This window comes from Oryctolagus cuniculus, chromosome 3 (assembly GCF_051225735.1).
Source record: "Oryctolagus cuniculus isolate XC-2025 breed Fujian yellow rabbit chromosome 3, ASM5122573v1, whole genome shotgun sequence".
NCBI lineage: Eukaryota > Metazoa > Chordata > Mammalia > Lagomorpha > Leporidae > Oryctolagus > Oryctolagus cuniculus.
In genome coordinates this window covers 14,223,255-14,248,224 of record NC_142869.1, presented here as the reverse complement: position 1 = coordinate 14,248,224, position 24,970 = coordinate 14,223,255, and the positions used below count along the sequence as shown (strand labels likewise).

At 41.7% G+C, this 24,970-nt stretch overlaps 1 protein-coding gene across 5 annotated transcripts in view; it reads right to left on the bottom strand.

Annotated features, from left to right (window-relative positions):
- DOCK10 (dedicator of cytokinesis 10) overlaps positions 1-24,970 on the bottom strand; it is a 299,156-nt gene that overhangs the window by 232,503 nt on the left and 41,683 nt on the right. The window contains exon 2 of one of the 5 annotated variants that reach the window (XM_089328962.1): positions 6,637-6,695. The exons of the other annotated variants lie outside the window; for them this stretch is intronic. Within the exon in view, the coding sequence (XP_089185088.1) occupies positions 6,637-6,660 (24 nt within the window). The 5' untranslated portion in view covers positions 6,661-6,695. The remainder of the gene's footprint in view (positions 1-6,636; positions 6,696-24,970) is intronic. 5 annotated transcript variants of the gene reach the window in all.

Here is a 24,970-nt window from a genome sequence, read left to right as displayed (position 1 = left end):
TTATAGCTCTTAGAGTCCTGTTTTCATCTCTCCCCTGTTTGCCTCTGAGGAATTTACCCCTTATTGATGAGTTGCTCTGAGATTCTCAATCACTCTCTTTGTCTTTTAACCTTTATTATCAAGTTACGGATATATCCAAGTATCAATTTCTTCAGAATTCAATATACCTCAGTTACTCAAAGGATAAGAAACAAGAAAGATAGGAAACAGGAAAGAGAACTTGGACATATTCTCTAGCATTATCTCATGAAAAGTTTCAAACATGCATCAAAGTTGCAAGAAAGGACTTGGGTTCTGAGCTCTAAGTTTTTTTTTTAATTTTTTTATTTAATTTTTTTTTTTATTTGACAGGTAGAGTTGTAGACAGTGAGAGAGAGAGAGACAGAGAAAAAGGTCTTCCTTCCGTTGGTTCACTCCCAAAATGGCTGCTATGGCTGGTGCTGCGCCGATCTGAAGCCAGGACCAGGTGCTTCTTCCTGGTCTCTGATGCCGGTGCAGGGGCCCAAGCACTTGGGCCATCCTCCACTGCCCTCCTGGGCCACAGCAGAGAGTGAAAGAGGAGCGACCAGGACTAGAACCTGGCGCCCATATGGGATGTCGGCGCAACAGACGGAGGATTAACCAAGTGAGCCACGGCGCCGGCCTCCTGAGCACTGTTTTACAGAGAAAATTAAGCTGGGGGTATATGGTGTATGGTGTATGGTGTATGGTGTATGGTGTATGTGTGGGAGAAGAGACAGAATCTACCCAAAGAGATGAGGCCATGTTTCCCTTCATAATTAATATACATGTAAATCCATAGGAAATATTAAGAAAATGAGGTGTAATCTCTTAAGCAAGTGCCTGCTGTTTTTGTTTGAACTATTAATAAGATGATTCATAACTTTGTCCTGCAAACATCAACTCTGCATGTCTTGCCTAAACAACTTTCAGAAATTGTCCTTTGCTGTCATACCCATCTCCTTCCCCTTGCTGAGTCTTATTCCATAAGTCAGTAGGATAAATGTAAAATGCTTAGATGTTCATGTTATTGTTCTGGTTGAGAAAATAATTTCACTAACCATTTGTAAGGCTAAAATTTCTGAAGACATATTGGGAACCAGATTCCATTTGATTATTAAATACATACAAGGGGGGTTCAAAAAGTTGATGGAAAATTGTACTTTTAAATTCCATTTTCCACCAACTTTCTTCAGCTTTGCTATATTAAGTCATGCTATTTCTTCTATAAAAATTCATTCATAACTTATGAAATAATGGAAAATTTTCTTGTAGCAAAGATGTGGTAGCCATGTTGCACAGTTATGGCGCAGCCTGGTGTGCATAGGAAATAAAAGGTTTAAGAATGCCATTGAGAAGTTAAGGTACACCAGGGAAAAAGATGAAAATAGGAGAAAAATAAGGAGTTTCAGAGAATAAATAAGATACAAGGAAGAAAGAATGAAGGGATAGAAATTTTAAAAAATTTACATGTGTCTCCAAGATAAGTAGGGCTCCTACTCCTGTCTCAGGGAACTCTTTACCCAATTGCCAGCTGCTCACCTCTTTTCAATAAGTCCTGACAAATGCATTAGCTTTTTAGAATAGAGTTCTAGAGTCTCTTGGCTCTAGATTTATGATTCTGGATGTAGGTATTCCCACCACTGAGATAATACATTTAAATATCTTTTTGCAATGGACAAAGAAATACATATTTAATTTAAATAAATAATGCCAGTTGAAATTGTTGGACTTTCCCAGTTTGTTAAATTATGTAAGAGCTATATATTTAAATCTATATATCTAATCTGTCTCAAGATCTCTAAGCCTATTTTTACTGTGTTGAGTTGGACGGTGGATGAGCAGGATGGGAGTTAAATTCATTTTCTTCTCCCCTCTCAAAAGATCTGGTGTACCTTCATCTCCTCTTGTGTAAAGTTGACCTGCTGAGGGGCAAGATTTTCTGCTCTTCTATAAGGTGTTAAGTACTCTGAAAGCTCCTGCAGATGGCCAAGGTTTGTCTTTTGTAAACAAAGATGAGCTTACATAAAATATTTTAATTGAGAGCTAAAGCCCAACAAAATCAGCTTCAAGGGATTTTTGGAGATCCTTGAGACTGTCTGGCTTGGTTTCTTTGCTTCACGATGAGCTGCTGGTTAATATTTCAAGACCTTAATAGGGTCGTGATTATAATTTATTCATGGGAAGGATGAGATTTTGAGAGTAGATAGTTATGGATTGAACTGTGTACCTCTCTAAATTAATATATTGAATCCCTGACCTCCAGGCTGGGCACATCTTTTTTTCTGAAGATTTATTTATTTATTTAGAAGTCAGAGTTGGGGCGGGAGGAGAGGTCTTCCATCCACTGGTTTGCTCCCAAAGTGATCATAATGGCCAGGTCAGAGGTAGGTTGAAGTCAGCACCCAAGACCCAGGAGCTACATCTGAGTCTCCCATGTAGGTGGTGGCAGGGGCCCAAGCACTTGTGCCATCTTCAACTGCTTTTTCCAGGCCATTAGCAGGAAGCTGCATTGGAAGTGCAGTAGCTGGGACACAAACTGGAACCATATGTGATGCCCGCGGACAGGGCAGCTTTATTCGTTATGCTACCATGTGGGCCCAACTCAAGTAGTCAGGCTTACAGGTTAAAATCGATTAGGTTTGTGAGCTGGAAGACCACGCCTTTGCCACGCCCCTGTGTGACTTCATGCCCCTACCTGGCCACACCTGGGTGCCCACCAGCCAATCAGGTTAATTAACCACTCCCCTTTAGGCTTCGTGGCCTAGATGTTCCTCCACGTGGCTGGTTCCTGGTGCTCGGTATGAACCCAGATTTACCTCTCGCTCTTAAATAAAGCTCTCACTCTCTTATGCATCTTTCGCACTAAACAAAAGCCTAAAATGTACCATGCTGCCTCATTTATTGAATCTGGTATTTAGAATTCTTCTCTAAATATTAGGCAAGAACCCTCTCAGGCTTATTAATATTGGGGATTTATTAATAAGCATACGGTGATATCGTGTGGCACCTCAAATTCCAATAACATGTGGCATTCCTTTGGGACTTCTGGGGAACTTCAAGGGGCCACATTTTGATACATATTTTAGGGAGTCAGTTCCAATATCACAACCATATCTCAAGATAGGGCCTTTTAGAAATTAATTATGGTTAAATGAAGTCATGAGGATGACCCCCTAATCTAACAGGACAGATTTTCTTATAGGGAAAGGAAAAAACACCATCTCCCCCCCCCCCCCGCCCAATCTCTCTTTCTCTCCATGTATGCAATGGAGACATCATATTGGACCCAGCCAAAAAGCAGCCATCTACAAGACAGAGAGGCTTCACCAGAAACCAAACCTAACCACACCATAGTCTTGAAATTCCAACCTCCAGAACTTTGAGAAAATAAATTTCTGTTGCTTAAACCACCCAGTCTGCGGTATTTTGCTGTTGTAGCCCTAACGTATTAATAGAAAATCTTGCCCAGGGAAACCTCTAGTGAATCATCAACTCCCCAGAGAAAGGGTTCTCAAAAAAACAGTTCAATTAACTCCATCTTTTCTGCTTCCAGAGAAGAAAAGTTCAAGTGTCACTGCAGAAATTGCTTCCTGTTGCACATTGAGGCCCACCAGCCAGGAGAACAGAGTCCCCGTGTGTGGAGTCTGGAGGCCCTGCTTTCTAGTTCAAGACAGAGGGTGGAGCACATTTGTTTACCTCCTTCCTTCCCCAAATTCAATTGAAATGACAAGCAAGCAATATAAAGGGAATATACTCGACATGGGATAAGGCAGGCAGCTAGATCAGGGCCACAAGCTGGGGGCCACACCTCCCTGCCCTCCCCCCTCCTTCCCCAACCTGGGAATCTTATCTACCTGTCAAGTCACACAGTCCCCTTCACAGGATGCATCTCCCTTCACCTGGGAGCTGGGGCACCAGGAGGAAAGGAAGCCCTGAGCTGCCCTCTCTCCAGTTTCCTCCCCTACCCTTTCCCTTCTTGACCTATTCTACTCTGCAGCTATGGCCGTGTGTGTGTGTGTGTGTGTGTGTGTGTTTGCTTTCTTGCCTTTTAGACAAACTTTACCACTTTGTGCACTGTATATGTGCCTATACTTAGAATGCTCTTTAGGTAGAAGGCAAAGACCTAGAATATGAATTAGATCCCACTTCTCCCACAATGCACTGACTATGATGAAGTGGGGAGGAGTTCCTTCAACAGATGAGACTTAGTATTTCTAAAGGTGAATGTGATCACATTTATCAGCAACCACACATGAAAGATTTAGGATGCACTTAGGGAACCACTTACATGCACAGTAGGAGGATGCAGTGGATGGGAATTGTTGTTCTCAACAGGGCCCAGGAGGAGCTCTGTGTTTTAGGAAGTGGGTACTGCAAGTGAGGAAGCAATTAGCAGGCTGCCTTTCTATCCCATCCTCTGCACAGACAAAATAATATAGCACCCGAAATCAGCTCTTGTAGAAAGGGCAAATGCTTCTACAATACCTAGGATGCTGTCAGCACCTCAGAGCCCTCCCCCTGTCAAATATTCCATATTTGGAATATAAATATAGGAAGATCACTGACTCTCTGTGAGTCTCTGTTACCGCTATATAATATGAGATGTTGGTTAACATCAAATTGCATGCAACAAGGAAGCTACTTCGGGATTAACCAGAATGAGATCATCATCCCAGGACAACCCGTGAGCCTGGACACGGCTGTCCACTGGCACTCACTCTTGAGGCTATTGGAGGCTGACTTGGTGTCCTGGAAAGTTGGCTGGCAGCTTGGACATGCTGCTGCTGCTGAAAGAATCAGCCACATCCTGGGCTGGTGTGAGGATCTGGAGATGCCCATCAAGTTGGTGGGAACTCAACTGCCTCACCATCTGTGGCACACTTTCCTCCTCCACCAGCAGTGGTATTGTCTGCAAAGTCTTGTGACAGGAAAAACCTGGAGATGAAGGCTTGGGGTAGGACACCTCAATCTGCTTATTTCAGGCATAGCACAGTCTATACATCAGAGCTTAATAATAGTTTATGGAATGAATGAATCAATCAATAGATAATAAACATCGTCATCATCAAGTCTTAACATGTTGGGTTTCTTTGTAAATTTTTCAGAGGTTCTGTCATTGTTCTCAAACAAAAGTGATTTAAAGGCTGAGAATCCCCCATAGATTGAAGGTGACTGGGGATTTAGCCCCAAATCTAGTGAAACCAGGTCACAGGATTTGGCCATTCTCCAGAACAAGGATTAGTAGCAACCATTTTCCTTATCTATTTCCAGATGAGTAATTCCCCTCAGCTGTGAACTCAATTAAATGGCCAAGAGGGAGTTAATCAATGCCTGTGTAGCTGAAAAAATGGAAAACACATCCAGTGAGTGATTCTCCCTCAGGCCAAGTCACCCTTTTATCACCTGGCGTATCTGCCTCTCCTATTGCTACTCCTCTTCCAGACAGTTGGGATGTAAGTTTAGCTTAATAGTAACACAGCTTTCTTTTTGGCATATCTGTGATGTTTAGAGTTCTTTTATTTCTGTTTCTCTCTCTTCATTTTCACTTAATTATAGTGGTCTCTTCTTTACAGACATCTTCCTCACATGCTGACATTTATTGAGTTGTACAATCAGTCACTTTGGAAACAAGCACACTGTTCTTTTGCTTTAAAAATACAAGCGTGGTTGTCAAGCCCTCCTTTATCTTCATTTTCATACCTTTGGTACTGGTGCAGTTCAAAAGCAGATTTTTCTTTTGCTGGTACATTTAGATGCATCAGAAAATTATCTTTCATTGCTCTCTAAGTAAGCTTCCTTCAGAGAATGTGGAAAATTTAAATGCTCCTTTAATATCATCCCTTACATTTCTCAGGTGTCGATGTTTGAATTCCTTTCAGCTCATAATATACTCCTTATTCTTTTTCTTGAAATTTTGAACCATGAAATTTGTTTTAAAAAAAAGATTACCAAACTATCTGGGCTTGATTTTACATTCACTGATTTCATGAACAGCAATAATTTGAAAAGGCTTTCATAGTACTTTGTCAAATAAAAATCTCTAGAATTTTCTCTTGTTTTTAAGTTTCATGATTTTTTTATGCTTTAACTATTTGAAGGTTTTGGTCTTAGGGCTTTTTTTTTTTTTTTTACTTATTTGTTTATTTCCTTATTAGTAGTAGAATGTAGAATAGGTAGCAGTTAAGCAAAGGATCAGGAAGCTAATTGCCAACATTTAAGTCCCTGTTGAGGTTCTCATTGCCTTTATGACTTTAAACAAAAATTTTAAGCCTCAGGTCCTCATCTGTTAAATAAATGAACACTCATGAGGACCTCATATCCATACCAAGTGCTCAGCCCTGTATCAGACACATGGTAAATATTCAATACTTATTAATTACTACTAAAAAAGAGAAAAACCATGGACTTCTAGACATTGCTTTTTTCTACTCCACTACCTCACAAGTATGATTTTTCATATCTTAATTCTTTCTTGCCCAGAAAGACATGTTACCTCGATGATGGGGAGAATGAGATTGTTGGACATGTTTATACCGTGCTTTAAAGTTAGCCCACATGATTAGCTGACACAAGTTTCATTACCATATCCCTGTCCTTTTCTATAAGCAAATATTTAAAATAATATAACAATACCTCATTTATCCTCAGGTCATTCATTTTGCAACCTCAATTATTCTGATCACAGTCAGATCCTAGAAAGAAACAAATAAATGCTGAAGTGCCAGAGAGACATGGCACACGATTCATTCTTCAAAGTTTATAGGCGTGGCTTGGAGAAGAAGTCCTCATACCACTATTTCTTGCACCATCACTTTATGCAGGAATCTGAAGACCTTGCTGAGCTAAGTTTAGTAGAAATAGGAAGCAGTCAATTAGAACTAGAAGGCTACCCCTTCAGAAGGCAGGGTATTAACAACTTTTTCCAGGGGCTATGGTGGGCTCATCAGTTAAGCCAGCTCTCTAAAACTCAGCCACCAGATGAGGCTTGGGGCTGTGTATATGATGGGGGAATGGAGGTACACTGTTTCAACTTGGTACCTAGACAGTGATTCAGAGTGATGTACATGAGCTCTATTTGAAGAGATCTGAGTTTGAATCTTAGTTGAGTTGTCATGGTATGTCACTTTAGTTCTCTGAGCCTTATTTTTCTCAATTGTCCAATGATATTGATGAAGTATTTTGCAGAATGAAGATACTTATAAAACAAAGACATTTAGTATAAAACAGTGGCATAAATGGTAAATGTTTCCCATCCTAACACCACTATTATTAATGCAGCTTTTGAGTGATCATCATTGTTATTGTAACTAAGTACAAAAAAGGGTAAGAATAGTCCTGCAAGTCAAGGCTCAAAACCAATTTGTAAACAGCAACTCCAACAAAAGGCAAAGTCGTGGTACCAGAAGAAAATGGCAAGGTCAAGAGTGAGGTGGAGCAGAAGTGTCTTTGGCTCCTCTTCAGCAGCCAGTGGGCCCTGTGTTCATGACTGCATCTGGCCAACTTAGAAGAATAGGCCATCTACAAAAGGAAGGAATAGATGATAGATGATCTGACAAAAATAAAAAGGTAGGAAAATATCAATATCCACTGTATCTGAGACTAATCCATGTTGGGGGCCTTAAACATCTCAAAGTCAACATAAACTGCACAATGCTCTACCCTGGTACAATAATGAGTGCTCACAGCAATGACATTGATGCACCAGGGAAAGCAAAATTATGTTCACTGGTCATAGTTTGTGGACAAAGAAATCTGTGAGGCATTCCAGTTAAGAGTTCCACCAATGACTGTTTTTAATTTTCAAAAGTTTAGTGGTTAAATTGGGCAAATTTTGTTATCTTTGCAAGTTAGCTATGTGAAAAATGTTCTCAGATGATATGAACAAATGAGCTATTAACTGTACTTTCACTACTTGTTCCATTTTATTTTCTATGTTCATTTCCCCCTTTTGAATTGTGGCAGGAATTAACCACCCACATCCTAAGCATTCCAAGTTAAATCTAGTTTACAATAATCACGAATTTCTTTCCAAACATGAAAATGGCAGTCTTTAAAGTCATTTACAAATGTTCTTTCCAAACCAACTGGAAAGATGAAAAGGATGATGTCAACTCTCCAAGCTTTGCCAGGACTCAGGGGAGTGGCCCTGCATATCATTCGGGGGTGGATGCCAAGCATCCAGCTCCAGGCTTTTGAAAGGAAAGGAAGATAAACCAAGGTTTAAATCTTGAAGTAACAGAAGGGGCAGGGAGATAGTCAAAAGATTCACTTGATAAGATAATGTTGAGCTTCTCTTTAAAGCCTAAACTGCAGGATGTGGATTCTTAGTTTTTTCTCCTGTTATCTTCTATTTAAACAACAAATTTGCTGCAGTTCCCCCTTAGGACTGTGCAGTCCTCCCTCCTGTGTGATGTGGTGGAAAAGTGGCGGAGACAGCTTGAGCGCTGACACTCATTAGGACTTCAGACACCTATTGTCGCCTCTTTCTTTGGATCTAAATTTGATCACAGAATTACAGCATCGGAGGGCCTGGTGTTGTGGCACAACAGGTTAAACCGTTTCCTGTGACACTGGCATTCCAGCAGTCCTGGCTGCTCCGCATCTGACTGAGCTTGCTAATTCATCTGGGAAGGCAGAGAAGGTTGCCTGAGTCTTTGGGTCCCTGCCACCACGTGTGAGAGCTGGGTGGACCAGGCTTTTGGCTTCAGCCTGGTTGTAGTCATTTGGAGAGTCAAACAATGCGTGGAAGACTTTCTCCCTCTTTATCCCCACTCCCCTAATCTTCCTCTGTAACTCTGCTTTTGAAATACATTTAAAAAACTTTCAAAAAATTACACCATTGGAACAGTTGGTATCAGTTTCCTTCTAAGACTAGGAGCAGGTTCTTTCTAAGACAAGGAGCCGATGCTTTTGTCTAACACCAAGATTCAGAGAAAGTATCGATGTATGGACTTGGGGAGAGAGAGGTGAAGATAAAAGACTCTATCATTGGCCGGCGCCCCGGCTCACTAGGCTAATCCTCCGCCTGTGGCGCAGGCACACGGGGTTCTAGTCCCGGTCAGGGCGCCAGATTCTTTCCCGGTTGCCCCTCTTCCAGGCCAGCTTTCTGCTGTGCACTGTGGGAGTGCAGTGGAGGATGGCTCAAGTACTTGGGCCCTGCACCCCATGGGAGACCAGGAGAAGTACCTGGCTCCTGCCATCGGATCAGTGCGGTGCACTGGCCCTGGCGGCCATTGGAGGGTGAACCAATGGCAAAGGAAGACCTTTCTGTCTCTCTCTCCTACTGTCCACTCTGCCTGTCAAAAAAAAAAAAAAAAAGACTCTATCAGTATACACATATGTCTGTTATAATTTTTAAAATATTACCTCTAATTTTATTATGAGGATGATAATACTGCTGCTATAAGTTTCTCTGATTTTTTTATCTTTTCTTATTTTTAACTGACATATAGTGATTGTACATATTTATAGGTATGGTGTGACATTTTTAAACATGTGTACAATGGGAAATGATAATATCAGGGTAGCTAGCCTATCCATCGCCTAAGATATTTATTTATTTTTTTGTTGGGAACATACAGAATCCTCTCTACAAGCTATTTTGAAATACACAATTACTGCCTACTGCAGTTACTCCATTGTGCTATAGAACATAAGATATTCCTCCTATCCAACTGCACCCTTGTATCCATTAACCATCCTCTCTGCACTTCTTTTTCCCTACTGCCTACCAATATGTTTCAGGGACTAGGGTGAACATCACAAGCAACACTGAAAAAGAGATAGGAACACTTTGAAAAGAGGAGATAAGAAGAAAGAGGTGGACAAAAGGCCATGGGAGGAGGACCAAGCAAACCCATTTTTCTTCAACTTGGAGATGGGGTCATTGCCAAGTCAGAAGTAAGCTTCTCCTCTCCTTCCCTGTATCCAGCCTAATGGGCAGAACAATCACTCCAACTAGCTCCACTGTATAGATAGCAATGCCTCATGGAGTAGATTGATGGGGTGATAAGAAGAACCAATTGGTCTCTGGAGGCCTGATCATTTTTCTGTTCCATGGATCTGAATTTTCCATTTCCTGTAGTTTTTACTTCTCAGCAAGTGACTTTTTGAAATTTATTTTCACAATGATGAAATAGGGATATAATACTATATTACATAAGATTCTTAAAGAATGAGGATAAGTAAATTAATTAATTCAAATGAAACCTTTAACACAGTGCCTGGGAATCAACAGAAAGAAAAGTTCTATTGTTTCTGAGCTCAACCCTAGAACACAGTTCACAGCCACACACCACGTGAGTCAACTGTGCCTTCATAAATGCAAGGTGGCATCAACAGAAAACAGGAAACCTCCCAGTACTTCAGACTGAAGAATACAAGACAGAGTACAGGATGGTCACACTTTCCCTTTAGGCAAAGAAATGTTATCCTGTTTTCATTCAAGAGCAAGGGAAAGACTCACATTTTACAAGGAAATGGAACTAAATCCTGACTGTAGAAAGTATCCCTCCTTGTTCCCACTCCCCAGGCCCACTCTGTCCCCTACTTTAAAGGGACATGCGCCAACCTGCCAGAGGGCAACATGCAGTTCCAATGAAGATTGTCCACAACTATCAGATTATGTGAGTGTGCAACGCCAGCCACCATGCTGGAGTTGCGTCTACCTTGACAATCCCTTAAACCTGGTCACACACAAAACTCTCCAAACTCAAGTGCACTTGCGCATAGGTCTTTAGAAATATAAGTGTGATCACAGTATGATCTTATTACAGTTCTCAAAGGGAATGAAAAGGAACACAATCTCAACACAATCTTAACAAAACTCTAATCCTCATCTAATGCAGGGAGAAAGAGGAGGAATTTCCTATGCATGTGCTTTGGCAACTAAAACACAGTCTATCATTATACACCTGTGAGTTAACGTGATGTTTTAGATCACTTTGTAATCCCTTTACTATATAAGATTTGCTTTTAAAAGAGTAACTATCAATTTGTATTATGAACACCTTTATATAAACTAATAACTTATGTTTAAAGGTAAAGTTTAACTTTGTAATCAGACAAGGAGGAATCATACTGAATTCCAGACATTTGTACAATTATGTATTAGTTATTAAAGAACTTTAAAAAAACTTATGATTAAAAAATAAAGAATTCTAGAAAGGCAGTTGTCCATCTATATTTCTTTTTTTTTCTTTCTTTCTTTCTTTTTTTTTTTTTTTTTTTTTTTGACAGGCAGAGTGGACAGTGAGAGAGAGAGACAGAGAGAAAGGTCTTCCTTTGCCGTTGGTTCACCCTCCAATGGCCACCGCGGCCAGCGCGCTGTGGCCGGTGCACCGCGCTGATCCGAAGGCAGGAGCCAGGTGCTTCTCCTGGTCTCCCATGGGGTGCAGGGCCCAAGTACTTGGGCCATCCTCCACTGCACTCCCTGGCCAGAGCAGAGAGCTGGACTGGAAGAGGAACAACCGGGATAGAATCCGGTGCGCCGGCGCCGCAAGGCAGAGGATTAGCCTAGTGAGCCGCGGCGCCGGCCTGTCCATCTATATTTCAAGGGGACTAGCAAGCATGAATCCTAGCACAGTGGTCCAAATGCTGGCACTTGTGGGGTTTGGTGCCTGGGTTCAAGCCCTGGCTAAGCTGTATCGGAGGTGTGATGACAGATAAGGGACTAAGTGGCACTGCATCACATCTGTAAACTGTGGAAAGTCGGTGTCATAACAGTTAGGGTGCCCCTGTAATTGGCCATCTAAACCAGGATCCTTTGAAAATGAAAGTGGGGGTGTTATTAATAAACATACTAGGACAACAGGCATAAGTAGAGATTATTTAGAGGAAAAAATGGGACAAAAAGTCACCTCGGTGGTAAGCTCTCACTCCCATGGCTCCTGTGAAATCGAGTGAGGAGCAATCAGCTAGGTGTGTGTAATGATGGTGGCAATAAAGGTTGATGGCAGGAAAGGGCTTTGTATTCTGAGCAGCACACATGAGTCAGCTCTGAGCACCTTTTAAACTTGGCTTCATATGGAAACTGATCTGCTTCAAGTGAAACTGCATTTCAGAATGCAATGAGATGGGGCCAGCGCTGTAGTACAGCAGGTTAAAGTCCTGGCCTGCGGCGCCAGCATCCCACATGGGCACCGCTTCTGGTCCCGGCTGCTCCCCTTCCAATCCAGCTCTCTGCTATGGCCTGGGAAAGCAGTGGAAGATGGCCCAAGTCCTTGGGCTCCTGCACCCACGTGGGAGACCCCGAGGAAGCTCCTGGCTCCTGGCTTTGGATCAGTGTAGCTCCGGCCGTTGCGGCCATGTGGGCCATCTGGGAGTGAACCAGCAGATGGAAGACCTCTCTCTGTAACTCTGTCTTTCAAATAAATAAAATAAATCTTAAAAAAAGAAAGAATGCAATGAGACGTGGGCCTTAGACAGCAGGGGAAATAGGTAGCATAGATAGGAGTGTAGCAGGAAGGCGTAGATCAGGGTCAGGTCACTGACGTGTAGAGAAGCTATAGTGAGGAACAGAATCAGGACCAGAAACTCCAGTAGCTCGACTGGCTTCACGTGAGGGACAGGAGAAAGAGACAAAGGACTGAAGACTTCCACCTCAGTGTTCACGCAGCCCCCAAGATCTCAGTTTGTTCTGCACCTGACACTCCACAATTCTTACCTCTAACTTCAAAATCAACTCTAAACCTCAAACTTATTTCCCAGTTTTCTTTCTTTTTTTTTTTTTTTTAAATTTTTGACAGGCAGAGTGGACAGTGAGAGAGAGAGACAGAGAGAAAGGTCTTCCTTTTGCCATTGGTTCACTCTCCAATGGCTGCCACTGGCGCGCTGCAGCCGGCGCACTACACTGATCCAAAGGCAGGAGCCAGGTGCTTATCCTGGTCTCCCATGGGGTGCAGGGCCCAAGCACTTGGGCCATCCTCCACTGCACTCCCTGGCCACAGCAGAGAGCTGGCCTGGAAGAGGGGCAACCGGGACAGAATCCGGCACCCCGACCGGGACTAGAACCCCGTGTGCCGGCGCCGCAAGGCGGAGGATTAGCCTGTTGAGCCGCGGCGCCGGCCTATTTCCCAGTTTTCATCGACATAGTCTGCTCCCCACTAAATTCAGTTCGCTTTGGGGATTTGCTACTTAAACTGGCTCTGCCTTACAATTGTACTGTTTTGTAAAAAAATGTTAATTTATTTATTTGAAAGGTTGGGAGACAGAGAAAAGATGGGGAAGAAGGGAGGGATCCTTCATCCAGTTGTTCAGTTTCCAAGTTCCCATTCTTGCCTAGGCTGAAGCCAGGAGCCAGGAATACCATCTGGGTCTCCCATGTGTATGACAAGGACTGAGATATTTGAACTATCATCTGCTGCCTCCCAGGGCATGTACTAGCAGGAGGCTGGATAGGAAGCAGATGCAACACTCAGATCCATGCCTTTCAATATAAGTATTGAAAGTGGCGGCTTAAGCTGCTGCACCACAATGCCTGAAATGTAACTGTACTATTGCTTTTATTCATTACGCCACGTCCCAGAGGACACTGGAATAATCTTCTGCAGTCTGCTTCTTAGCCTTTCATGTGCAATCAGCAATTAGCACATATCCCAGACACCTGTTCATCCAGGACAGAACGAGAGGGATCAGAGAGAAGTAAGGATGTCAGAAATTTTGGTGCCACAAATCACTTCCCTTTTGATTCTATTTTCCATGAGCTTTTTGAAGTAGTCTGTATTTGCAAAACCCAGGGCTTGATGCAATTTTCAGGTAATTTTGAAATGGTAAGCACAAGAATTAAATCTAGAGCCATTTACAAGCAAGGAGGATGAGGACAGAATCCACCAGAAGAGCCACTGTCAGTTACACAATGTGGTCCAATTCTATGAAGAATTTCAGACCTGAAGATAGATCCCCAGAGGGCAGAGGGCCTAAGAGGACATCAGAAGAGCAGGCAGGGCTGGTGCTGTGGCTCAGCGGGTTAAAACTGTGACCTGCAGAGCCAGCATCCCATATGGGTGCCAGTTCGAGTCTCAGCTACACTTCCAGTCCAGCTCCCTGCTAATGCTCCTGGGAAAACAGCAGAGGATGGCACACTTGCTTGGGCCCCTGCACCTATGTGGGAGACCTGGCTGTTGTGGCCTTTGGGTAGTAAAACCAGCATATGGAAGATCTCTCTGTCTCTCCTTCTCTCTCTCTCTCTCTCTGTCTCTGTCTCTCTTTTTCTCTCTCTGTAACTTTGACTTTCAAATAAATAAATAAATCTTTTAAAAAAAAAGAAAAGAAGAGCAGGCAGCATGTGTGTGGGTAGACATGAAGATAACAGCACATTCTGTCAAATAAAGATGTGTTGCTAAAGCTGCCTCTTGTCTGTTTTCCCCAATGTAGATTCCAAACACTGTGACGTTCTGTATGCTCAGATGCCCAGGAAAGGAGAACACATGCCCATATTTTAACTGCAGTTGCTATCACCCTGGTTTTAGTCCTTATTGTTTTCAGCCTCATGGCACCCTGGGGCTCCCAGAACTAGATGAACATGACTTGAGAAATGGTTACCTATTTCCAATTTTCAATTTGAATTATGTCATTTATAAGTGCTTCATATAGGGGGCTGGTGTTGTGGCATAACAGGTAAAGCAACCACCTGCAGTGCTGGCATCCCAGGTGGGCATGGGTTTGTGTGCTGAGTGCTCCACTTTGGATCCAGCTCCCTGCTTACAGCTTGGGAAATGCAGTGCTGCAGCCATCTAGGGAGTGAACCAAAGGAAGGGAGATCTCTCTCCTGTCTCTCCCTTTCTTTCTGGAACTCTGAGTTTCAAGTAAGTAAATAAATCTTCTAAAGAATGTTTCATATATTTCCTTAAAGCTTTACCTCTATTACTGCTTGTCCCTGAGTCATCTTTAGCAATGAATGGATGGACATGCAGCAAGTGAACAGGACTGTTTTTGATGATTCATAAGCATCTGGGTTTTCTTGGCTCCACACCTTGGTGTCCTTGGTAATATTGTTGCTCATTTTAAAATATTTACTTGCATCCTCACCACGCTCTTCTTGGTGTCAGACACAGGGGAAGTCTTCCCTTCCTTGGTCAGACTATTCTCTGGGCTCTCATGTCTTTCAAGGTCTTGCTCCATCAATCATTCCTCTCCCTTCTACTGGTTCTTTCCTCTCAGCAGCACACACACTTCTCCCATGTATAAAATAAATAAATAACAACAAACTCTCTTTCAATCCTGAGAGATCCATGGCTACAGCAATATTCTGCCTCCCCTCACAGGCAAACAACTGGAGTCGGTAAGCAGATTTTTTTTTAATGGAAAAAGGGTGGATAAAGTTCTCATGTTCTGTTTTCTCTTAACAAAAGTGTTGCTCTTACTTCTTTATTTTTCTTCTTGAGATAACATTTTTTAATTAACATTACAGTCAAGGACTTAATACTCCACTAAATAAAGAGATCAACAAGTTAAAACACTCTAGTTCAGCTACAATACAGGCAATGTTGTAAATAATAATCAAATGGAGAGACGCACATTTCACCCATGTGCAGTAAATTTTAAAATAATCACAGAAGATTAAATTAAAGTAGTATGGGGCCGGCGCTGTGGCGCAATGGGTTAAAGCCCTGGCCTGAAGTGCCAGCATCCCATCTGGGTGCCAGTTTTAGTCCCTGCTGCTCCACTTCTGATCCAACTCTCTGTTATGGCCTGGCAAAGCAGCAGCAGATTACCCATGTCCTTGGGCCCCTGCACCCACATGGGAGAACCGGAGGAAAATCCTGGCTCCTGCCTTCAGATCAGCGCAGCTCTGGCCATTGCGGCCATCTGGGGAGTGAACCAACGGATGGAAGACCTCACTCCCTGTCTCTACCTCTCTCTGCAACTCTGTCTTTCAAATAAATAAAATAAATCTTTTTAAAAAAACTATAGTAGCACAACATTCTTGACCAATTGTTCAACAAAGATATAAAACAAAGTTTGACAAAAATATATTTGGAGCAATACTAATGCACACAGGCATTTCTTTTTTTTTTGGAGTTGTTTTGCTTTTGCTATTTTTTCTTTTTTAATTTTAGCTCCCACATATAAGGTAGAACATGCAGTATTTATCTTTCTGTGTCCAGCTTGTTTCACTCAACATGATGTCTTCCAGTTGCATCCATTGTGGCGCAAATGGTTGAATTTCATTCTTTGTTATAGCTGAATCACATATTTCATTGTAATATTACATATATATATATATACACATATACCACATTTTCTTTATACATTCATCTGAAGATGGACATCTTGGTTCCTTCCATATTTAGGCTATAATGAAGAGTGCTGCTAAGAACATGGTGGTACAGTTATCTTTGTTCATGTCTTTTGGGTATATACCCAGTGGAAGGATTGCTGGATCATAGGACAAGTCTATTTCTAGCTTTCTCCATGCTTTTTTCCATAGTGGCTGTACTAATTTACATTCCCACCAACAGTGTGCAAATGTTCACCCTTCTCCAGATCCTCACCAGCATTTGTTTGCTCTTGACATCTTGTTCATAGTATTAAACTTTTTGTGAACACCATCTTCAGGGTTGCTTTAGCGCTGTTGTTCCAGCCAGTGAAGTTCATCTTAATGAGATACTCATATGTCTCCCTCCCTTCTGCCATGTCCCAAATAATTAGATTGGCAGTCTGTGTACAGCACAATCCCAGGCCCTTGGTATGTAGCAGTGAACACAGAGGCAAGGACAGCTCCATGTCCTTGTGCTTATATTCTGGTGTGAATCACAAACAAAACATGATTTACTTTGGAAAAAATATCCATAAACACCATAGTGGTGTGCTTTTTTGATGAATTCTTTAATCTATAATGAGTGCTATATGGTTTAATCTATAATTTCAGATGAAGCCCAAAGATCAACTTTTCCCAAGTTGCCAACATGAGAATTACAACCAGACTGTACGCAAAGCAATATTAAAACTTATTTAATTGCAAGCCAACTGTTTAGAAAAGCTCAGCTATGGATCAAAACCTTTATTATGTGACATGCAATAAGATCCTTCCAGTCATCCTTCAAACTGCTCATGCCTGATGTCACCAGGCACAATAGCAGTATGTGTTGAATTGCAACAGACTAGTGTTAGAAAATGATGGACTATGCAAAGGAGAGAGGTGGCTGTCAACGGCATACACCTTTTAAGCAAAAATGTATCTGGCCCCAAGGAACAGATTCATTATGAGTCTTTTGAAACCACATAAGTTGCATCTTATCATTTATAAAATAGCATCAAGATCACTCAAGTCTTTCTCTCTCTCTCTCTCACACACACACACGCACGCACGCGCGTGCACACTTTACTCATCTTGGAGAACTGACTTCAATCCCAACGCTAGAGTTTCTAATGGTTGATGTTTCTAAAAATGCAGGAAAGGACCAAGATTTCTGCAGAGTTCCTCACAGATACAAGTACGTGTTTTGTTTATTAGAATAATTCACAGAATTGTGCTTTCACATATGTGGAAGGCTAAGACATGAGCGCTTTTGCATGGGAAACAACCACTATATTGCTCTGAGCCATTCCTGACCACAGCTCCTTGAAAGTAGAAGCACTTATGCTGTCAAAATAAAAGAATCTCGGCACATTCACTATGTGTCCAGGGTGGCTGTGCCAACCGTAGGGCAGGATGCAGGGATGGAGAAGGGTAACTCATGTGCCAGCCGTGGCATCTATGCCTCTTACTCAGAGAAAGCCTGCACCAGTGTCCTAGCTATTACTACAAAGAAAATCAACCAACAGAAACTACTGCATTAAGTTGACTAATAATGTGTTTTTTGAAGAGTTAACCCACTAAGAGGTTTAGTGATGTTTTGTGTTAACCTTAGGCAGCCCAGGCATTATGGCAAGCATATCTTATCAGTATTTCAAAGTTGCTGGTTAGTTTCTTATAGTAGAAGAAATTGTGGTAGTCTGGCAATACTTCAGAACTTTCAAAAAGTTCATGGAAAAATGAAATGAAAAGATACATAAATCTTTGTGCAACAATTTTGGACTCTACACATGTTTCATATTACTCATTTTCCAGAATTTCCTGAAGACCCGTCATTTTACCCTCAAGTATATCAGAACTGTAGTAGGTAGCAGGGATTTTGTTGTCAGGAGTGGAAAAAGGTACACGAAAGTATACAACAGAGTTCTTAAAACAGAATGTCATTCAAAAACCCCTGAAGGATAGTGGCCTTGTCCACTTGGGTTGCTACATCAGGTACCAAAATCTGGGGGTTCTGTGAGCAACTACTGTTTATTTCTCACATTTTTCAGAGGCTAGAGGTCCAAGACCAAGATGCCAGCAGAGCCGGTGACTGATGAAGGCCCTACTCTGTAGTTCGAGATGCTTTCTTGATGCGTCTTCTCATGATGGAAGGGGCAGAATGAGCACCCTTGTGCCTGTAAGGGCACAGATCCTATTCACGAATGCCAGGCCTTCACTGCCTATTCATCTCCCAAAAAAGGCTTTATAGCTTAAAGCAACATTTCAACATATAAATGTAGGGGGACACAATCAGACCACAGCAGCAGCGAGGGGCAGTTAATTTGACTCAGAGGGTAAAGTAAGGTTCCTTAAAGGTTACGGTATTTCAGGTGGATTTTGAAGCATAAATAAAGGAAATTTGGGAAGGAAAGACAGGAAGTGTTTCCAACGTGAAAGGCTCTGTGGCATCTGAAGGCATCTGCCTTAGAGGTAGTTGCCTTTTCTCCACCAGATCCTGCAATCTCCTCTTTGTATAAGTGCCGCCCCCTGGTGTCCATTGTGAGAAGTGTCCCTAAGTGCAAACAATCCTTTTTGGCCTACATCCCTGTGAGTCATCCTCAACATCACTTAATGGTAGCACTACATATAAGCTCCTAGGTGGCCTGCTGAATAAAATCAGACACAGAGCAAGAATCACAATAACAACACAAATGCATCTCAGGGAGTTTAAGTAGAAGGAAGCCTGTTTCTGCTTCTTAGTGTTCCGTACTAATGGAAGTATTGTTAATTTCTTTGATTTTAGTGTCTGAGATTTGGACATCTGCTAAGTTTCTTTAACTGATGAGGATATTGAGACACAAAAAGTGTCTTGGTGACTGCTCAGCACAGTGCCCCAATGGCCACATCATGCTGCAAAATCTTCATGACAGTCTCAAGCAGATAGCCATATGCATCCACACACACAGAAGGAAGGAAGCAAGTAGCCAGTTTCTCAGCACCCAACCAGGGTCAGCAATGTTGTCAGAATCTCAGGACCCACAGCAGAATTGGTGTGAACCATGTCACAGCGGTTTGCCCTGGGGTGGACAGGTTAAGAGGTGACAAATGATGAGGGGAAACTTTAAGTGACAAATTTTACCTTTATTTGATAATGAAAAGATTTAGAAAGGTCACATTTTTTAGTTAACTTTTAAAATATATATATATATATATATATTTATTTGAAAGACACAGAAACAGAGACAGATGGAGAGATAGAGAGAAACCTTCCATTCATTGGTTCACAGAGGCCAGATCTGGGCCAGGCTGAAGCAAGGAGCCTGTCTCCCTCATGGATGAAAGGGACCCAATCAGTTGGACCATCCTCTGCTGCCTTCCCAGGTTCATTAGCAGGAAGGTGGATAGGAAGTGTAGCAGTTGGGAGCTGAACTGGCACTGTAACGTGATGGCAGTATTGAAAGTGGCAGCTTAAGCTATGGTACCACAACAGTGGCCCCAGGTTAGATTTTTGAACAAGCAAAGCCAAGGACAGTCTTGAGTTCACTGATGGTGGGTGTAGACCCTTGTCAATCCACCAGGGGGCCATATCTTATAGCAATAATCCCACAATTCTGACATGAGGCTTTCCTGAGTTTGTTGACATCATGTTTACGCAAATGAATCTTTTGTTAAAAAACAGCAAATCCAACACACAGGAATAGATTTGGCTTACTTTAGCTTCAAATGAAAAGTATACAAACCTTTGTTCCAAATTTTAGAAGGCAGAGTTGTTGACATTTCACACGTGTTCCTAATTTTTAATGGGCATTTTAAAATGATTTATTTACTTATTTGAAAGTCAGAGTCACACAGAGAGAGACATCTTCCGTCTGCTGGTTCCTTCCCCAAATGTCCCAAAGGCCAGGCTGGGCCAGGCTAAAGCCAGGAGCTATCTGGGTCTCTCAAGTGGGTGGCAGGGGCCCAAATATTTGGGCCATCTTCCATTGCTAGTTCCAGGTCATCAGCATGGAGCTGGACCAGAAGTGGAACAGCTGAGACACAAACCAACACCCATATAGGATGTTGGTATCTCAGGTGGGGGCTTTACCTGCTATGTCACAACACAGGCCACAGTGGACACTTCATTGACTAAGCTATCAAAAATATTGTTCTTTAGAGTTCTATAATGTACATTTACACTGATAAAATAAGGCCAATAACTCCTAAACTGCTCTGGGGACACAGATCATGTTTTCTCTGCATGAAATGCTTAAAGGCTATTGGAGTTTCATATGTGCACCTCAGGTGCAATCATAACAGAACTAGTGTTAAGTGTAATTAGGCCAAAGGAGGCATTTAGCAATCATAAAATTATTATGACAACATATCTTAGGCTTGTCATCTGTGCTCAGCATTTTCTCATTTAATCTGTGTTGGAGAGGCTGGTGCTGTGGCACAGCAGGTAAAAGCCGCTGTGTGCGTCACTTCTGATCCAGCTCTCTGCTAATATGTCTAAGGAAGCATGGGAGGATGGTCCAGGTCCTTATGCCACTGCACCCATGTCAGAGACCCAGCTGAAGCTCCTGGCTCCTGGCTTTGATGTGGTCCAGCCCTGACATTTTCAGCCATTTGGGGAGTGAACCAGCAGATTGAAAATCTCTCTTTCTGCCTCTGCCTGTCCTTTTCTATAACTCTGACTCTCAAATGAATAAATAAATCTTTTAAAAAAGATCTGTGACGGAAGCATAGGGTCATGCATTACAGTGCGCTGAATGATGCCTACCCGTTCCACCCCCTAAAGATATGTTCACTACTAATCTCTGCAACACATGAATGTGACTTTAATTGGAGAAAAGATCTTTGCAGATAAGACTCTAGGAATGAGATCATCTTGTATTATCTATCTGAAATCCAATGAGATGGCAAAGGGGAAGACAAAGAGAAGAGGAAGAGGAGTGGGGAAGCCAGGTGAAGATGAAGGGAGAAATTAGAATCACATGGTCACAACCCATGGAACAATGGAGCCACCACCAACAGGAGGAGGTAAGGGACGATCTTCCCTTAGGAACTTCAGTGGGGCTACAGGCCTGGTGGCTTGGTTTTGGACTTCTGGCCAGGAACAAAGTAAATTTCTGTTCTGGTAAGTCATGTAGTTTGTCCCCATTTGTTATGGTAGTCGAAAATGAACATATAGCTATTTTTAAGTTGATAACCCTGGAGGTCAGAGAGGTCCCATGACTTCTCAGGGCCACATGGGTAGTGTTAATACATGGGGAGCCCTGTTTGAACAGATACCTTCTGGACTCACGAACCTGTTCTCCAAGTGTAAAATCACCGATTGACTCAATAGTCAGGGAGCGTCAGCTCTCCTAAAATAGAATCAGGAATGCCGACAGAGTGCTGATGTGGAGTCCCAGAGAGGCCTCTCTCCAGCTGCTTCCTGCCTCCAGATCAATTTTTTTTTCTTGCATTGAAAGATCCATTAGCGTCTGTCCGTCAGCAATTCAGTTCACGTGTGGCCCAGCTTCCTGACACAGGGATAAAGTATCTATGCGTGGCCTCCTAAGAGCTTATTTTATTTCTTTGAGCATAAGCGTGATTGTCTTCACTCATGCTGGGCAATAATACAATGGAGAATGAACATGAAATTAAATCTATAGAGAGCCTGAAATCAATCAAGCCCTTCAAGAAACTAATTTTAGAAAAGAGGTCATTATATATTTGGAGTCAATTTGGAATGGGATTGAGAAGTAAGATTTCATGTTCTCTTCAGAAAACCCCTCCTCCACAAGACAGATAGAAATTTTATTACTTTCCATCAGAGTAGTATGGCCACTTGCAAGTCTCTCAAAATAATGATTTTATTGTTATTATTACATCCAAGTAGAACAGGTTGCCAGTGCTATCCTCCATACACAGACAGAGGCAAACCACATAGCCTACCAGGCAACCCCTTAGACAGAAAAAGATATGGTTCAATAATTAGTGAATTCAGAGGAAGAGAAACAACATTTTCACAGCATGTAAGATTTTGTCAAGTCTATCTGAATCTTTTAATACAGGGTTAAGCGAATGTCAGTTATTCATGTATCACTATCTTGATTTTTTGACAAATCTGTGATCTGCTAGTAGAGACTTAAAAAAATCCTTTCCTTTAAATCTTTTTCTTGATAAAATTTTATTTTAAATTAAAACTGTATACCTTTCCCATAAACAGAATACTGTTTCATTTACTAAAGATAGAATAATGGAAAGTAATACTAAAACTTAAGGACAAAGTAAAGTAAATGTTGGCATTCACATCTAGTTCAAACCTGTTGCCTACCAAAGAGTCTAAGCCTAAACCCACTCTCTCTTTGTGAGCAAGGGACAAGGGGAAAGTGTTGGGAAGGTTTGGAGGATAAAACAACTCTAAAGTGAGATTTTTTTTCCTGAGAGTATTGAATGAGAAATGAAAAGAAATTCTCTTGCTCACAGTATGATCTGATGTTATTCAAAGCTGTATAGTGAACTTCCTGAAACAGTCTTGAGTGCAACCACTGGCATGCACTGAACTTTGTGGGAAAAGGTGCCAACGTTTTTTTGAAGAGAGAAAGGTACAGTCATTTTCCAAGAACAGGAAATATAATATATGATTACTTTTAAAATTTAACATGAAAATCATCTTTATTTCCTCCTCAATTTTCTTTATGAGCAATTTCTCTTTATTAAAAATATTTATTTATTTGAAAGTCAGAGTTGCAGAGAGAGAGAGAGAGAGAGCCACAGAGAAGGTGTGGTTCACTCCCCAGATGGCCACAATGGCCAAGGGGCAGGGCCAGGCCAAAGTCAGGAGCTAGGAGCTTCATCAGAGTCTCCCACATGGTTGGCAGGGGCCCAAATACTTGGGCCATCTTATGCTGCATTTCTAAAACCATTAGCAGAGAGCTGGATCAAAAGTGGAGTGACTGGGACATGAATGAGTGCCTATATGGGAAGTTGGCATCCCAGGCATGGCTTTACCAGCTGTGCCACAGCACCTACCCCTCTTTGTGGACTATTTCTATACCTTCCATTTATTAAGATGTTAGTTTAAGTATTATGGGTTAGCATAAAATCCCTTAGTGTGTCCCTATTTGTAAACTTGCTCTTTTTTAAAATATTTATTTTTATTTATTTGAAGGGTAGAGTTACAGAGAGGTAGAGACAGAGAGAGAAACAGATAGATAGATAGAGATAGAGAGAGAGAGAGAGAGAGAGAGAGAGATCTTCCATCTGCTGGTTTACTCCCCAAATGGCCTCAATGACTAGGGCTGGTTCAGGACAAAGCCAGGATCTAGGAGCTTCTTCCATGTCTTCCACATGGGTGCAGGGGCCCAAGCACTTGGGCCATCCTCCGCTGCTTTCCCAGGTGCATTATCGGGGAGCTGGATTGGAAATGGAGCAATCGGGACTGGAACCGGCACCCACATGTAATATCAGCACTGCAGGCCAGCGCTTTAACCTGCTGTGCCACAGAGTCAGCCCCAAAACCTTGTTCTTTTTTAGGTCAAGTTAAAAGTTTACTCATGTTAAAGCTTTAGTGGAAAACATTCAAAACTTCCCTTAAATCTATCAAATGATACAAATGAATAATTTGCAAAGTCCTTATTAATCCAGTTCTACTCTACTAGGTAAACCTAATAGTTTCCTTGCCATTTCTTAAGTATCTAAACTGTATCCAACTTGCTTTTTTGCCTATAAATTTTTCCACTTGGAGATGCTTTCAAGGTTTCCAGTAAAAAAAAATTCAGTAATTTTTCAAAGATCAGCTCAAAAATCACATTTTCTATGGCCTTGTGACCATGATGATGTCTTTCTTCTGCACTCCTTTTTTTTTTTCTATTATACCATACCACACTGTCTAGCATGAGTTATTTGAGTATAGCTCTTATTTATATTGAGAGTTTCAAATTATGTTTGGAGAAAGAAAAGGAGAGAGGGAAAATCCTGCTGCTTAGGATTGAAGGAAAATATTGATGTGTATCAGTCGATCTCTCATGTTTGTCTTCTCAACATCAACGTTCTGTGCTTAATAACAGGTACAGTGTACCTTCAAAAGGGGGAAACAGTGCTACCCATTTTAACAGAGTGCCTCTCTGAGGACTTGAATTTCAAGCCTGTAAAATCACACTATAGTGTATTGAGAGAACTTATCCAACTTCAGAGGCTCGGAGGATTTGTGAAGATAGTAGACTTGAGAATGCACAAATGCACTACAAAATTGATAAAAGTCACTCGAAGTAGATCCTGCCATCCATCACCTTGCTTTATGTTTATCTACAGTGAATGTCTAGAGTTGGACATAAACAGGATGACTTCTCAGTTCTTGGGGAAGGAAAACAAGCTTAGCAGGTACCAGCACAGATCACCAGGATCAAATCTGGTCACCAAAATCTTGTTTCCTTTTTCTTTGGCCTGAAATAAGAAGACTGAAATTTGGGAAGATATTTGATAGCATCTCCGATATGTTGTTGCACACATCCCAGAGGATGCTTTCTGGCAGTGAGCAGTCAACAGTGTTTATTTAACTATAAATATCTTATCTCTTGGCTTTGTTAAATTAGACACATTCATGAATGTGTGAATAGGCCATGGGGCCAAAACTATTGTAAATAACATGCAGTTAGAGGCAGAATTAGTAGTTGATATAACCAGAACTGGTAATGTTCCTACATGCAAGCTGTCTAGTAAGCTGCATGTCTATGAAGATTAAAAGAAGAACCTCATGTAAGTAAACACACACACACG